Here is a 17,761-nt window from a genome sequence, read left to right as displayed (position 1 = left end):
TTGTCCTTTCAGAGTTTCAAATGTCTCTTTTATTTTTAAAAACTTTATACAGACAAGATAACACTTTTCCAAGTTTGTTATTTTCTCTGTAATATACTTTTTGACTTTTAGAAGTTTTAAATTCTATACATTGAAAAGTATAAACTTCTACTTTTAGATTTTTATTCCATTGCGTTCATGCCTTCCAACCCTGAAATCAATAAAATACTTCTCCTCATTTTCTTCTGGCTTAAAAAAAATTGCTTTTCTTTCCATTTAACTTTTAGTAACCTGAAATTTGTTTTGGTATGGGGCATAAGTGACAATCTTACTTGAAATTTTCCAAGCAGGCAATTTTTTTCAATTGCTGAAAATCATTCAACCCACTTTTAACTTCCCCTAATGTCTCCTCTTTACATCTCTCTTTCTTCGAAAAGTTAGTCTAATATAATGAGCTTCGAACTACTTTTTCAAGGAGAGTACAAATGCAGGGCTTTTAAAATGCATTTGAAAGTAAGAGATCAGCAACTTAAAACAATCACATATACGTATAGACTGCTATTAAAAAAATCCTCATGGTAACCAAAAACCAAAAATCTATAACAAATACACACACAAAAAAGAAAAAGGAATCTAAACGCAACACTAAAGATAGTCATCAAATCACAAGAGAAGAGAATGAAAGAAGAAGGGAAAAATCTATCTTTGCAATCCTGGTTCTATCACTTACCATGAGTTGTGTGACTGTGAGCAAAGTATTGAACCCAAATAAGCCTCAGTTTGCTTGTCTATAAAATGTATAGGATTATATGGACTAAATTAGATAATATATGTAAAATCCCTAAGAAGAGTACATTGGAATAGCAGACACTCAATAAAAGTAAACTTTATTTTTTTTCCTTGTGGGATTTATTTTTTTTAATAATTCAAACAGAAAGTCACAAAAATTATAATCATCCTCATCAGTTCGCTCAGTCCCATGTAATTAATTTTTTTTATCTTGATCTTTTGTTAGCACTTTTATGAGTTCATCAGTTTTTCATTAGAGTTCTGAAAATGCTTATTCATTCAGTTCAGCAGTACAGTCAGTTACCAGAAACCTGTACTTGTCAGAGTCTTTTCCATGAATTCCTTGAAGATGAAACCCTTTTATACGAACATATTTGCAAAAGCATCAGAATAAAAGTAAATTTTAATACTTGATTCACAGAGCTATCATAAGGAGTAAATGAAATTTATATATGTAAATGGTATGTGGAGCACCATTACAGAACCTGGCAAATAATAGGGGCTCAATAAATGATAGCTATTATTATTATTAATTAATATAGAACCTCCCCTACATTTCCACATTTCATTTATTTATTTATTTTCTTTATTTTTTATTCTCCTGCTATTTTCCACATCTAAGTCAACTGTCGATCCTGAATAGAATAGATCTAGTCTCAATGTAAAATCAAGTGGTTAGAGGTAGACCAGAAAGCAGCCCAGTATCAATAACTTGGCTGACAGTGTTATGGCTAGGGTCTGACACGTAGCTCTAAATGCTTGGGTCACATTTTAAATAGAAATGAAAGTTGACATGTCCATCTGGATCACTGTTTAATTCTTCAAAGAATTAATTGGTGAGTTTACACAAATCAACACCAAAGAAAAGACTGATTCTTTAATCTGTATTTATATATTATATAACAAAAGAAAGAAAGAGCACGTAGACAGTGGAATTCATTATTTATTTTCGTGGAAGAAACTGATTTAATACTTAATTTTACAGGTCTTTTAGAAACGCATATATAATTTTTTAAATTGAAAATATACGGAGTGAATATTTGACACCTCACATTAGTTGATGTACTAAGAAATTTTAATGAGGCCAAAAGAACTTTGTTAATCATCTCTCACATGCTGCATGACTTTTTAGGCAGAAGTGTGGAATTCAGCCAGGAAATCGTACTGGACTTCAATTCCATGAAAGGATCAAATCATTCAGAACAATCTTACTGTTCAAGCTGGCTGCTCAATAGTGGAATGAAATTCTGATTTTTAAAAAACTGGGGGACACATTTTCATAACAACATCTTATGTTGTTAGCACCTAGATTTCTGATGGAACTTTACAAGCTTAAACAATGAAAGGACTCTATATAGTCGTACAGCAATTATTAGTTTTAGGAAGTGGAGCTTAAATTTACTTTAAGTACTGTGATTTAAAATCACATTGCGATACAATGCAGACACCTTCTTACTTTTAAGATAATGCATAGGACTGTAGGAGGCCCCATTCGCTGGCAGAGCAGCCTCTGTCCCCACGTGTCCTGTGTGGTCTTGGTGTCTTTAATTGCCAGCAAACAGAATTTGGCAATCAGTTGAACTAACCTGGATTAGAAGAAACTTAATATGATGTGAAGGATTTTAATACTCTTAAGCCCTTATGTGCAGTTGTTACATATTCAGCCCCGTCTTTTCAGTAAAGAAAAGGCTTTCAGCCTCTAAGAACATAAAGCAGTGGTTATCATACAATAATGCACTTAAGGGTTACTTAGAGATCATGCTTAATCTGTTAAATAAATATTCTCAGCTCCCACCTCAGAGATTCTAATTCTGGAGGTCTGGAGTAGGGCTCAGCAAGCTACATCACTTTAAAACACCCCAGGTGATTCTTCTGATGTGGGCAGTTCATGGAACACACTTTGGAAGGTGATGACATAAGGGATTAACTAGACCTTTCATTCTATGTATTTATTACACAACCCAAAAACACTTTATCCCTGATGTCATCCTCAATCATTTAGGCAGTCAGAATGTATGATGTAAGAATGCATAAGAAGCTGAATATGATAAGCCAGTTTTTAAAGAAATAATTATGTATTATAGACATATGGACAATTTTGTGAAACATACACCTTACTAACAGAAAACTGTTGAATGTCCTTTACTTCTGAAAAAGGAGTTTTTCCTTCTGTAAATCTAAAGAAAAAATTATATGTGACGACCAGTGGTTTTCAAAAAGAAAAGAGCCACAGATTTTCCTATGTACTTCTGTTTTACTACATGTCTTAGTACATGCTTTCTAACTAATTTCCTTCAGAAGCCTAACAATCCAGAAAGATATGATTCTAATGTAGCAAATCTGAAGAGACTTCAACTGTAGTTTTAACACATTATTTCTGCCTGGAGCGATCTTTTCCGTGATAAAGTGAGAATTCCTCATTAGACAAATTAACAATCTTAGATATTTAATTTTAAGTACATGATGTGTTTATTTAATAGAGTTGTTATACTAGATAGAGAAAGTGCTACGGTATCAAGTAGAACATAAGATTATACTTCAAAGCCCCCTTTTGAAACTCATTGATAACTGAGGTAGGTAAAGAGTACAAAAAAAAACAAATTTTAAAATAGTATGTCAGCAACATTTATAATTCATCAAAAACACTGTTTCAACTCACAATCTCTACTATTCAACACCTGGCTTTCACAAAGCTTTTAGATACGATTCATTAGCTCAAAGATGCTGTTGAAATGATTATATTTTCGTTGTAGTATTTTTACACCTTATAAGCAAATTTTAAAGAAAGGTACAAAACAGTTTTACTATAGTCACATAAGCCCATACAAATATGACGTGAATGTAAGCTTTAAAAAGTCAAACTCTTAAAAGTCTGACGATCAAATGTAAAATAATATGCCCCAAATTTCAAAGAGAAGCCTTTAAACGAAAATGAAGGAACCAGTAGCTATTTCTTATGGCAAAATAAATTTTAAGTTTCACCCATTAAGAGGGCATTCAATCCAAAGCGGCAACTGAAAGTGGGTAAGAAACAGCAGATGTCTGTGTGGGAAGGAAGCAAAATATGGTTGAAGACAGCTCTCTCTCCACAGAGTATTCTCAGCTCCACCATACATGTGACCCTGAAAAAGCCACTGTATATCCAGTGGAACCAATGTTATTAAATACAGAAGAAAGACTTAAAATTATTACATAGTTCAAATTATGTTTGGTTTGGATGAACCTCATTATAAGAAAAATATAATGGACATAGTATTAGATATTGATTGTTTATATTATAATAATAATTCCTCTTATCACAGTGTAATATTTCACTGAAAGGCATCTATTGCATTTTATGTACAATTTCATATAGAGATTGCATAATAATTCAAGGAATTATTACAGTAAATATGTTTTATACAATTAATATTTCACAGCAGTAATGTGTGTGTACTTGCAGTAGGGTACGTTTTTTGTTTTCAGCAGAAGGTTATAATTAAATCTTCTTAGTTTTAATTCTTAGTTTTTCCAGGTTCCTTAAATATTTTTAGAAATGTCTTTTGTATCTCTATCACTTTTTCAATTTTCACAGCCTTTGGTTTCATCTGGAGGCTTGTCACCTGCAGCTGGAAAGTGCCCACAACTAGATTCGCTATCTTGGGTGGTTTCTTAGTCATTAATTTATTCAAGTTTTCCAAAAATATTTATTGAGCATCTGTTAGGTACTAGGTGCTTGGTTAGGCACTGCAAAGAGAGTGGAGCTTCTGATACGCAAACCACAACCTAATTGGTTCTCCTAAAACAGCCTTTGTCAGTGGTCTTTCAGTAGAACAGAGTCCAAATTCTGAAGCTTGGCGTATGAAGCTCTTGATAGTCTGATCCCATTTATATTAACCAAATTTCATGAATTCCACACGTGTCCAAAAAAACGAGGTGTTACAGCCATGGGGATTCATACACTGCTTCTCTCATTCTAATGTTACTATTGACTCCAAGACTGAGCTTGTGATCTGCTCATAATGCTTCAAGATTTGACTTTTCTGTAACCCTCTGAGACTGAGTTGTCATTCTTAGGTATTCCACAATACACTGTGCTTTCTCACCACACTGTAACACCATATTGGGACTCCTGCTTTGTCCATCCTTGGATTACACTCCTTCAAGCCAAAATTGCATGTCTTGTTCATCTTGGTAAGCCCAGTGCCTGGCACTTAATAAATGCTCAATAAATGCTTACTGAATGTGCCTTCTTCCCAACAGGAACCAAGATTGTACTCTGCTTCCAAGATCTACTGTAAGCTAGCACATCTATACAATGGAATACTACTCGGCCATAAAAAAAGGAATTAAATTTTGCCATTTGCAGCAACGTGGACGGACTTTAAGGGTAATATGCTAAGTGAAATAAGTCAGACAGAAAAAGACAAATACTGTATGATATCACTTATATGCGGAATCTAAAAAATACAACAAACTAGTGAGTATAACAAAAAAGAAACAGACTCACAGATATAGAGAACAAATTAGTCATTACCAGTGGTGGGGGAGAGCAAATTAGGGGTGGGGATTAAGAGGTGCAAACTACTACATGTAAAATAAGTCAGCTACAAGGATATATTATATAGCACAAGGAATATAGCCAATATTTTATAACTATAAATCGAGTATAACCTTTAAGAATTGTGAATCACTAACTATGTCGTATACTTGAAACTTATATAATATTGGACACCAACTCTACTGCAATAAAAAAATTTTAAAATAAAAATTTTAAAAATCTACTACAGGCTCCAACTTCTCCATTAGCAGAATGGATGTTCAAAATATTTAACAGCTGGTACAGTTCACACACCAGCCAATCACAACGGACACTGTCTGTAGCACTAGAGGAAGGTGGTCCTGGAGGCCCCCAGCTAGTCCGGGCATCATTCCTCTATTTGTTCATTTTGGGGTTGGAAGTGGATGGGGGAATCCTGAGGATGGGCTCCAGGTAGCCACAGTAGAAGGAGCAGCTTGGTGGGCTCATAGAAGTGGCTATTTAATTAGTCTGCATGGAATCATTTCAAAGTATAAACAATTGGTACAGCTGTTCTGCTCTATACTAGCTGAATCTCAGCCCTGTCCATGAGACATTCCCAAAACAGTATGATCTGTACTGTTCCTCTTCTTCCTTGTCATCTTTTAGGTACTCATTTCATCACTCACACTGCCACCTACTCTCCTATTGACTTTAATAGTTAATTGATTACATGTGGATAAGTCCTGCTTCTAAGACTAGATTGAAAGTTCCTAGACAACAGAAGCCATATCTTATCTTCTTTCAATATTTATCTTTAAATAAATTATCCAAAAGTTACATAACCATGCTCTATATCATTTCATATTTTTAAAAATGCTTTACCAGAATGATTTCATCATACTCTTGGACCTTTTTAGGGTTAATAACAAAACTATAGGAAGAAAGTTTTCTTATAACAGTTATAAAAAAGGCTACCAAAGATAATGTTCACAATATCATTTAAAGTCTCTTATTTCTATCCTCTTAGAACTCAAAATTGAAGAAAAGTTTAACTCTCTTGACATACTGTGTGCTTCATAGGTAAGGAACCATCTCTCTTTCTTTCACACACACACACACCGTGAGCACACACACACACACACACACACCACTCCACCTTAGTAAATAGCACCATCTTGTACCCAGTTGCTTAAGCCAATAACCCCTTCTCTTTCATTCAAGAGCCAAAACAATCCTTCAATAAAAACAAAAATACATCTGGAATCTGATCACTTCTCTCACCACCACTATTAACACCCTAATTTAATCCTACATCATCGTTCACCTCAGGGGTTTCTGGGACAGCTTAAGTTGGCCTCCGTTGATGGAATGTACAATCCATTCTCCACCAAGCAGAGACAGAGAGACAGAGAAAGAGAGAGATAGAGACAGAGGCACAGAGAGGGAGGGAGGAGGAGAAAGCCCACGCGAGAAAGATCTTTTGAAGCATAAATGAGGTTCTCCTATTTCTCTAAAACCCTCCAAAGGTTTCCCACTGTACTTTGAATGAAATCCAAAGTCCTTTACCAAGGCCCACTACATTTAGAAACAAATCTAAACTTCTGCCAAGGTAGGCCTGTGCCTGCCTCTCAGACCTCATTGCCAGCCCCTTTCTTCTCTGTTCGCGATGCTGCAGCCATGCTGCCTTTTTGTCCCTTGGACTCACCCAGCACATTCCTACCTCAGCCGGGCAGCACGCTGCCCCCACCTCCCTATGCAAGTTTAATGTTTGTCTCCCCCTACTCTGTCTCATCCACATATGGCCAGCATTTAGATCGATACCTAGCTCAATAAATATTTGCTGATTGACTTACTACCTCTTGATTCAGCACAGCAGAAAAGTACTGAATTGTTCTCACAAAAACACCAGAATTCAATGCCCATGGGCTAAGGTCACAAGAAAATGTATACAATAACAAGAAGGCTGAAATAAAGAAGATAAAATTTTTTTACTATAACTGAAAAAATGTTTAAATAAATGAAACAAGAAAATAAAAATCTCTGAGAAAAAACTGCTAAAACGAGGAGGATAACAATTTAAAAGTCATCTAGGACAGATTATCTAGGTAATATTTGTGATGAAGCATCACATTTATGGTTTTGCTCTTGGGACAAAGCAAATTAATCTGATATGATGAAGAAACTACAGTGAATATATGTCCAAGCCGCTCTCTCACTTTGTCACAGCTTACCCTTCCCCCTCCCCATATCCTCATATATACACTACCAAACGTAAAATAGATAGCTAGTGGGAAGCAGCCTCATAGCACAGGGAGATCAGCTCCGTGCTTTGTGACCACCTAGGGGGGTGGGATAGGGAGGGTGGGAGGGAGGGAGACGCAAGAGGGACGAGATATGGGAACATATGTATATATATAACTGATTCACTTTGTTATAAAGCAGAAACTAACACACCATTGTAAAGCAATTATACTCCAATAAAGATGTTAAAAAAAAAAAGAAACTACAGTGAAAAGTACATGATCTCAATGCAAGACAAATATAAAGAACACTTAGAACAATTTGCAAATCTATAAATGATGCCATGACAAAAATACAAGCCAAGAAGAACAAGAAAAGAAGATCTATTCCTGACGCTGTTCTAGTCTGCACTTTACCAAAGCACGGTCAAGAAGCCGTCTCTCTGGAGCCCGCTTAGCCCTTGCATGGCTTTGCGGACTCATGTCCCAGACAGAGCTCCCCTAAGAATCCAGGACAAACTCTATAAAGCATCTCTGAGAGCTTCTTCTTTCATAAGTAAAACTGGAATATATATACCCATCATCTGTAAAAAGGAAAAGGAAAAGGTATCTGAGGGATCATGCAGTTTTCCCTTCTGTGATCAACAGAAATATTTAGAAATATCACTAGGACTTACTCTGAATAAGAATTTTAGTACAGCTGAATTTTGTTCTCAACTCTCTACTACCCCACATGCTTCCTCTTTTTGGAACTGTCAAGCTGATTGTGATAATAGCAGATCTTGGAGTCCTTTAAGGACTAATGTAAGAGGCAACCACATTTCAGAGGAAAACCCTAACATAGGCTCATGAGCCTTATATCTTCATTAGGAAGGCAGACATTTTTTCTCAGTAGATTTGGAATAAGGTCTCTCTGGAAGTAGAGCTCTCTCGTGCCCTTAAAGTTTGAGTGAAAGGAGGGATGAACTTGGGAATACTCACAACATAGGGGCTGGAGTCCAGTGCAGTTCTTTATCTGTGGTCGGGGGTGAGAGTCTGCCCAGAAGGTTTGCCTACCCTTTTTCTCCATGCAAATATCTCCCTGCCACTAGAGTCCTGGCTGCACTAGCAAAATGAAAAAGAGACACTGTAACTAGTTTGAAATGTATTTCCAAATTGCTTTCCAAATATTTAGAAAAATTTACAGCATACCCTGGAATGTCTACCAGTCTCAACACACTCTTCTAAGACTGAATATTATTTTATTTTATATCTTTGTTAACAGACAGAATATTTTATTATTGTTTTAATGTATATCTTACAAAATAGGAAAAGAATACTAAAATTAATATTTAGTGACTGAAAAATTTAGCAATCGAAAATTTAATAATAGAAAAATTTAGTAATTGTTGGAAAACAGCCAGGTCGATTTGTTGCCCTGCTGCCTAAGGCTGCGTTTGCTCTGCAACCAACAGAGCTGAGGAGCAGCAACAGAGACCATGTGCCCACAAAGTCTATAATATCCACTCTCGGACCCATTACAGAAAGAGTTTGCTGGACTTGGCTCTGGAATTTAAGTATTAATTTGAATACACATTATAAAATATTATTTGTCCAGTTATAGAACTTTAAAATTTTGTGGCATATTAGCTATTCATCATTTTTGCTATAATCTTTTTTTTTAAATATTGATTTATTTATTTATTTATTTTGGTTGTGCCAGGCCTTAGTGGCGGCAGGCGGGCTCCTTAGTTGCGGCTCCAGGATTCCTTAGTTTTGGCTCCCCAGCTCCTTAGCTGCGGAACACGGGCTCTTTAGTTGCGGCATGCGAACTCTTAGTTGCGGCATGAATGTGGGATCTAGTTCCCTGACCAGGGATCGAACCCGGGCCCCCTGCATTGGGAGTGCAGAGTGTTATCCACTGTGCCACCAGGGAAGTCCCGCTATAATCTTTTAAAGTTACTTTAAAACTTAGGAAATTATTATATTGCCACAATAATCTTTAGGTTCATTTTCTACTTTTTTGTGGTATAATTTCTGGGTTTAATTATGTAACGTATCTGGAAATAATTATGGTCTCATTTTTTTTATCTTATAAAAAATGTATAAGCCTATTAAGTGGAATTTCAAATATGCACATACTATAATATTGTTCTAGAAGAAATTATTTTTGTTCGCTTACTTTCAACAATTCCTGGTAACTGATTTATTCCTCATTGCTATATTTATATATACAAACAAATGTCAGACTATTCAAAATTCTAAATAAAACTTATAGAAAAGAATGAAGTATTAATTTACAGAAAGCCCAGCAGTTTTAGAACTTTAAATTTATATTTTTTCCCATGAGTTTAGTTCCGATTATGAATAAACCTGGAAATTTATTTAGTTGAAATTTTTGTCTCTCAAACACAATAAACTCTATGAAATATTTCAGAGTTAATTTCCAGAAGAAAAAAAAGTGCTAAGGACCTCTGTTTCTGTTTTTTCCCCCCAAAAAAGATTATTATAAAAATAAAAGTTAGTAAGTTCTGAACCTCTTAACTTAATCATTAATAATGACAAGCATGAATGATGAAAAGGGACTAATTATGAAATGTATCTAGATGATGTAAGGAGTGAGTGGCTTCAGTCTTACAGTGCCCATTTAAAAGTAAAGAAAGACGATAGAGTTCTTAAATTTGGGAAACTTAAAGCTAGATAGAACCACATATTTTGCTTGTCATCTTTGGTATTAGCTTTTTTTTTTTTTTTTTTTTTTTTTTGCCCATGTCTAAAGTGGTGAAATCCTGAGTAAAATATCACTTCAGAAAGTAGACAACAGGTGCATTTCCACTTCTACCATACCTTTCCATGTCACAACAATCATTATATGCTTCTGTCCATAAAATCTTTGACAGAAGAGATTATTCAATGATGAGCAGGTTATATTATTTAATTCAGAGAAATCAGATTGTAGTGATTTTTTAAATATCAACTCAAATTTTTTTCAGGGCTAATATCTATATTAAAATGGATAGGAGGATTTTAACAGGGGAATGATATCGCTATTGATTATTTCTTCTTAAAAAGTTTTTAATCATTTTCTGAACTTGAAAGTTTTGAATGAATTTCATATTTCAGCCCTTGGATCTCAAAATCATGCTAAATCTTGCTCTTCTTTACCTAAAAGAACCTATCAGTGCATCAAAATATCATCACTTCTGTTCTCTACGTTTTAAAAATAGGCTTTTATATTTAATTTTTAAAGTACCTCTAATTTATTTTCATGCTTTACATTTTTCTTAATGGTTTTTAAGAGGTGAAAACAGGGAATACACTTGTGTAACTTAAAAATATTGAGGGAGTTATTAACTAACATTTTAAAGAATGGTCTCAATGTTAAATTACTGAAAAAAATTCCTAGAAACTACCTTTTAAGCAAGGTAGTCACTTCTTGGAGAATATATTCATATATTGCAACTAAGCAAGCTTGTAGAGCTACTAAACAGTTACCCAAAAGTTCACCTTTTTTCGCCCCTTCAGTCCAGAAATTGCACTCGAAGTGGCCGCTCAGAAATCCCGAATGATGCTCCTGTTGGATGTGGATAATTTAAACCATAAACCATAACCCAGAATGAGAACTGCAACAGCCCCTGGTCACAAACCTGGGTGGTGCGGTTGTTAAGGCAGGTGTGCCCCCCTCCCCACCCTTTTGCTTAATCTCTTGCCTGGGGTGGCTTCTTTCCAATTCGGGAAGCACCGTCCTCATTTGCACTACAGTGCTGATAGACTTTCTTTTCTCTGCAGCTATCTGCAAACACTGGCTCTGCACATTGTTTTTACTGATAAGTTCTTAGTTTCTCTTTCAGTTTCACTGTGGTCTGACAGAATTTCAATGCTACGAAATTATGAAATTCATCCAGGTCAGAGTAAAAGCCAAAGACAGTAGGGAGTCACCTCAAAGTCCTCACTCCTGGAAATATCGGGCACACACTTCAAAGTACAGAGTATGTTTCTTTGATTCAGAAATCTTCCTTATCTTAGTTTCATGGCTACGCTCTGAAATACATGACTTGCAATAAGGTCAAATTCCTGCATCTGACAGATGAAAGGTAAACTTTATCCTCCAGCAAATAGGAAAATCAAAATATTTCAGAAAGATTTTTGGCCCTCCCCCCCCCCCAAAAAAATCACAATAAGGCTTTGTAATTATTTTAAGAAACATACCATGACTATGAATTATTAAAGTCTGAAAGTCAACTTAGATATTTGATGGCTCGACTTTTAGGCCTCTGCACAAAATATTATCATCATAATCAGAACAGTATTTAAAGGGCTTTTCACTGACCTTAGTTAAATATTAGAAGAAAAACGCCTTTATAGGTTGAAACTGGGAAGTTAGTACGTGCTTTTTAATCCTAATGAAAAATGAACTATGAATATATAAACAGGCAAAATAATTTAACAGCCTGAATGTAAGTGAATCTCTGCAATATTGCTGCAAGTCACTCCATAATAAAATATATGTTCAGCTTTGGATAAAACTTTAAATTAAAGAGACGGCATCCTTGCTTATTCCCAACTGTCAGTTCACAGCTAAAGCCAGCTCAGAAGGAACAAACATGAACATTGCAGAACACGAAGAGGAAACAGCAGCAGGCCACTGAATCAGAGGCAGTCAGCTGGTTTGATCACATTGGTTTTATTCTGTCAACTTCCTTCCAGGAAGTTTGGAGTTTTAACCAATGAGGTCCAGTGTTGATTCTCGGGCCACCATCCTCCTCTCCTCCAGCCTGTGACTTAGAACTTACCCGCACCCCAAGTTCTTCAGTGTCCTCGCTGTTACAGCCATAGTAGTCTGGGGTTTTGTCCAACTCCTGCAAGTGTCCCTGTGCTCTTACACTCTTATCCGCATGACAAGACGTGCAGAGAGCTGCATTACCCATCTCAGTTCTACGGTTCCTGCTGTCAGTGGGGCCGTCCTTGCCCTCTGTGCTCTGTCCAGGGCTCCCAGGGGGATACTAACGTGGACGCTTCATCAGACGATCCTTGGCTCCTCTGCTCAATTCCCCTACACGCCCCTCACCAGTTCTCCCCATCTGCTGGCCGGCTTGCTGGTGTCAGAGAGAACTCAAAACCCGAGCAACTGCAGGCTGCCTTCAGTGACCATTTCCAATTCAGGCTCTGCCAGTCTATTTTTACACCTACCAGGCCAGCTATGCATGTCAATGGAGTGAGGGGGGGCGAGGCCAAGGGGGAGCAGGGGAGGGGGCAGTGTTGTTTTGTTTTTCACCATGCAAGCAGCCTCCTTTACACATGGACTGAAGTTCCTGCTGTGTAAAATGTCTCTACATAGGAGAATTTTTGCATTACTCAATGAATGTCTTTGATTTTCCCCCTCTCGGTCTTCCTATTCACACAGAACACTAAAGTTGCTAACGACCCCGCTTCACCAGCATAACAGGTAAACATTACTTTTGTAATTGCTTAAACCAAGAAGGATTCACTTGGCTAACAGATTTTTTTTTTTCATAATCATTTACAAAAAACAATTAGCCATCCTTACAGCATTTACAATTCACTGGAAACACATCAATCAAAATGGCTCATTTTACACCAGTATGGATGTTTTAAATTTAATAAGTTATCCACAGTTTTTCATTATTCATGAGTGTTCCAGTAAGAGCAAACATTTTGCTTCATTTATAATTCTTTTTAATTTTTGCTATTTTGAAAATGTTTCCCTCAGCTTTATAATAGATAATCAAGAATGGCTTTCAAGGGGAGGGGGGAAAAAAAAAGAATAGCTTTCAATATGATACATACTATCTTTGAAACCATATTACAGATTTTGGAAGAAATTGTTTCCCACTGAGATGAGAATAGCAAACACACCATAGATTTTTTTTTAACAACTTAATTGGAGTATAATTGCTTTACATTGTTGTGTTAGTTGCTGCTGTATAACAAAGTGAATCAGCTATACGTATACATATATCCCCATATCTCCTCCCTCTTGGGTCTCCCTCCCACCCTCTCTATCCCATCCCTCTAGGTGGTCACAAAGCACCGAGCTGATCTCCCTGTGCTATGCAACTGCTTCCCACTAGCTATCTATTTTACATTTGGTAGTGTATATATGTCAATGCCACTCTCTCACTTCGTCCCAGCTTACCCTTCCCTCTCCCCACACCATAGATTTTTGAAGCCAATTATGACATTTTTAAAAATCAAGACTTTGTTATAGACTATTATGGGTTGAACTTCATTCCCCCACTGAATTTCCTCTACAACATTATATATCTAATTATTTTAATAGTCCTGTCCTTCCTCATTTGTTATTTGTTTTGTGTGTGCATATTTTCTCTTCCAAATAGGTTTTAAACTCTTCACTGGTAGGGTGCAGACTTGATTATTGTATCATCCATCCATATGCTACATATTAAATATTAAATGTTTAAGAAATGTACTGAAATGAAAGTGATCATTTGGGGAAAACAGGAAGTAGAAGATATCAATACTTAGGAATTAACCACGTTACATTTGATAGAACTCACTTTTCAATTTGTCATTTTTTGAAAAAAGTAAAAATGCTTTGTCATTTTTTCGTTAAAAACAGCATTCCTGAAATACTCTTTCACTCTATATTGCTGTCCAAAGCCCTATGAACTCAAATCTGCGATTGGCACTTTTGGATTGTTGATTTCCACAAGAGCCCCACAATGCTTTTTTTACCAATCCTGTTTTGAATAAGTCTTCATCCCAGAGCTCACGAGCCTAGGGTATGTTACTAAATATTGGAGCCCTACACTTCAGTATCTGAGAGGCATTATCGGCATTCAGTGAAATTATTTTTACCTTTCAGCTATAGGTGAAGATATTGTTTAAACCTTTCTAAAAAAATTAATTGACTGAACCACAATATTAGGACAACAATGGAGGGGTGGAGATGCTTTCTCCATTCATGTTAAAGAGGAGCATAATCTAAACATTTAAGATATTAAAGATTTGGGTGAAAGTATTAAAAAAGATGGAGCTTCAATATCAGTAACAAGATTAGACTGGTAGCTGAGATGTATCAAGCAAAGCCTTCCAAGTTGCCAGAATTATTCTTATATAGACTAAACTAATGATTTTGTATAATGTGGTAATTTTTCATCGAACGTTCCATATACTTTGAACCATGTACTGTAGGAATTAAGTAAGCTATGATGTTTAATGATGTGGTTACAAACTCTACCAAAAGGATATGTTTTAATTTTTCCTATCTTCTCTAGAAGAAGGTTCATAAAGCCTTATAATGCCTTACAAAGTCTCAAGACAGCTGCTTCTTCTTGAATATATATGAACTATTTTATTCAAAATAGAAATCAATATTTCACCAACCGTTTACATTTACGCACATTTAGAATTAGTAAGTGGACTATTTTTAAAGCAAGAAATTTAATATTTAACAGCCTTTTGATATAAAATCATGCAACTTAAAAATTGGAAGCAAATCCTGAAAATTCTCTCTAGCCTCCTCCCCTCACTGAGCTGTATCTATACGTATAAAAGAAATATTTAACCACTCTGGACTGGGAAAGATGTTCCTAGGTGCTTCATAAATACTTTTACAGTGGTTTAACAGCATGAATTGTTTCCTGGCATGTTTCTGTCGCGTTAATACATTACCCATTCTACCACTGTGTCTTTTGCTTCTCTTTCAGCCAAGCATGCATCTCCCTTCCTCTACCAGTACAAGTTCACTTTTTCAAAACTCATTTTAAAATTCACCTTCGCCTGGAAGTCTTAATGACACCTATGTTAGTCTTTTAATTTGTTCTATCTTTTTGAATAAAGTTGAGACTACTATCAGCTCTTGTCTTTTTACATCAAATGCCTCATCTCTCTCACTGACCTTCTCTCAGAAGTAAAACACACACAGGAGTATTAAATGTTTGTCAAGTAAATGAATAAAAGGGAGCCCCAAATAGGAGCACATTCATAATATCAATATTTAACTGGACTACACTGACCTAAACGTCTCCTTTTACACATTAACAGTAACAGATTTGAAAATTATAAACATTTTAAGCATAACAAATCTTTAATTTTATTTCCAGATTTGCAATAAATACCCTTTTTAGTGTTTGGAAAAATATTAACATTGTTTGGGGTGTATTTTCCTAGAAAATAATTTGTAGTGCTTTGTTACAAGAGAAAAAAAAGTCTAAAAGTACACTGAATTATAAACCAACAAAGAAACATGTTGACAACTCTTAGAAGATACTTTTTCTAAGTGACTAGCAATCAGTCTTCTACCCTTCTCTCCCTTCATCCCAGGGAAATCTTCTCATTCTTTCCCTAGTAGAGAAACTTCATGCTTGTTGAAGATAATATCCATGCTCCTATCGTTTGGGCTGCCCAAAATACGCCCCGTAGTGGTACCAAAATCTCACTGCTAAAGGTGAATGCCTGAAGAATGGGCAAAGGAAAGACAGGTACGCACCACTTGTGCTCCTGTGATTGCTGAAATTTTCTATTTTCTGGCTGAACAGATTTAAATTATCGACCTGGAAGATATGATAGCTACGAAAACATAACTTGCAATGAACAGCTTTCACATTTGTGATCACTCCGAACTTTCCCAATGGTCTGATGCTTTCAGCCTGATCAAAACCAAGGAGGAGAAGGGTCCACAGAAGAAGATATTACTTCAGAAGTTAAAACATTTCCAGTTTAACTCCTAGTGTTTAACTAAGAGTGGCGCCTGACAGATTTGTCACAAAGGCTTGGGTGATTTGACAGCCTATATACCTAACATTGTGTCACATAGAAGGCAAGATTAGCAAATACTGTGCAGCACCCATGTCTTAATAATGTGCCTGCAGACTACGGGGATCTCTGTGGACATAACAAGGGACATGTTTTCTGCCAGGGCAGAACAATGTCACCACTGTTTCTTAAAAATGCTTCAAAGTCATTAGGGCAAATTACTCAGAAAGCAAATATTTGCATGTTTGGCCACACTTGGAGCAGGATACTTGAACTTAGTACACGATACAGAAAGTGAAATTCAAGACCCCCGTGCTGTGGCATATTTGCAATATCTTCTTAAATTCCCAAGCACTTTTACTGGTATTATTTCATCTGTATTGCTGTGTTTCAAATCCATCAAAAGAGAGAAGTGATTAAGGACTGAGAACAAAGGCCAGCTTCTCAGCTGTAATCTGAAAGTAGCTGCTAAGGTCCCTATGACAGCAAATCTGAAAACCATGCATTGCGGTTTTAAATTTCACCTCTTAAGTAAGAAGCAATGATTACAGAATCATCAGAAAACTAACACCTTGGAAAAGAAATAACTGTCACAGTTCTATAATTTAACCTAAAGAGTTAGATCACAGCTCCTGCAGAGGTGTGAAAAGACCTCTTGGCTAGGAGTAACTAATCCCCAATTTTGGTTCCACCACTAATTTACCTGTGTGGATGTGTGTAATCTTTATCAAATCTGGGCTTTCATTTTCTCTTTTTTAAAATAAGGGGGTTAGACTGAATGATTGCTAGATCCCTTTCAGCTCTGAAGTTCTTTACTTCTATGAAACAGAACTTGTTAACACTTGAACGTAACATCTAACACGAGGTGGTGGGTGTCTGAAGCTGACCGTCTATTTAGTTCGTTAGCATGAAAGACAAACAAACAAAAAGGATAAGAAGTACTCAGTGTCTTGCATCATGGGTTCCTGTGCTAGGAGCTGACTATGATCCCTAGCATTTCCCTGGGAGACTCACAAGGAAAGATGAAAGGACCACAGTGTGAAATCCGACCAACTCTTTGTTGCGATCCGGAGCTCTTTTCCAGGATGTAGACTCTTTTGCTCTTGCCCCACCCTTCCTGAATATTAGCCCCACTGAAAAACTTCAAACATTTTGGAAACCACACCCTGCCAGTTTTCTACATCTCACAATTTGTAATAGAACTTTCACTCTGAATGGTCTCACTCACCAAAAGGGACATGGTAGGACAGCTTTATAGGACTTCGTAGAACAAGTTTTTGCAAATCAACTGCAAACACTAGTAGGGGTTTTATTCTCCTTCAAATATTTTGATTCGTTTGTTCTTAAAGGGCAAGTGCTATCATATTAAAAATACTGAAAAAAATATTTTGCCAAAAGTCTTTAAAGTGACAAATCAGAAAGAAAATTTCACTCAGAGTGACGGAAATTAATTTTTTCCTCTCTTCCAAGTTGTAAGGGTTGTTTAAGAGTATCCATCACACAGATGAAAAAAATCAAGGTAGAGTCTCCCTTA

At 36.2% G+C, this 17,761-nt stretch overlaps 1 protein-coding gene across 32 annotated transcripts in view; it reads right to left on the bottom strand.

Moving 5' to 3' along the window:
* Nucleotides 1-17,761, bottom strand: part of ANK2 (ankyrin 2) — a 689,779-nt gene that overhangs the window by 235,665 nt on the left and 436,353 nt on the right. For 4 of the 32 annotated variants that reach the window (XM_082462696.1, XM_082462724.1, XM_082462725.1 and 1 more), the window contains exon 1: nucleotides 12,282-17,711. The exons of 9 other annotated variants lie outside the window; for them this stretch is intronic. In XM_082462696.1, coding sequence (XP_082318822.1) covers nucleotides 12,282-12,416 — 135 coding nt within the window. In that variant the 5' untranslated portion in view covers nucleotides 12,417-17,711. Of the gene's footprint in view, nucleotides 1-12,281; nucleotides 17,714-17,761 lie in introns of those variants that run through there. 19 more of the 32 variants (XM_082462702.1, XM_082462712.1, XM_082462705.1 and 16 more) reach the window with 10 other exon arrangements.

This window comes from Balaenoptera physalus, assembly GCF_965194825.1.
Source record: "Balaenoptera physalus genome assembly, chromosome: 5".
Taxonomy (NCBI): domain Eukaryota; kingdom Metazoa; phylum Chordata; class Mammalia; order Artiodactyla; family Balaenopteridae; genus Balaenoptera; species Balaenoptera physalus.
This window is presented reverse-complemented; position numbering and strand designations above follow the sequence as displayed.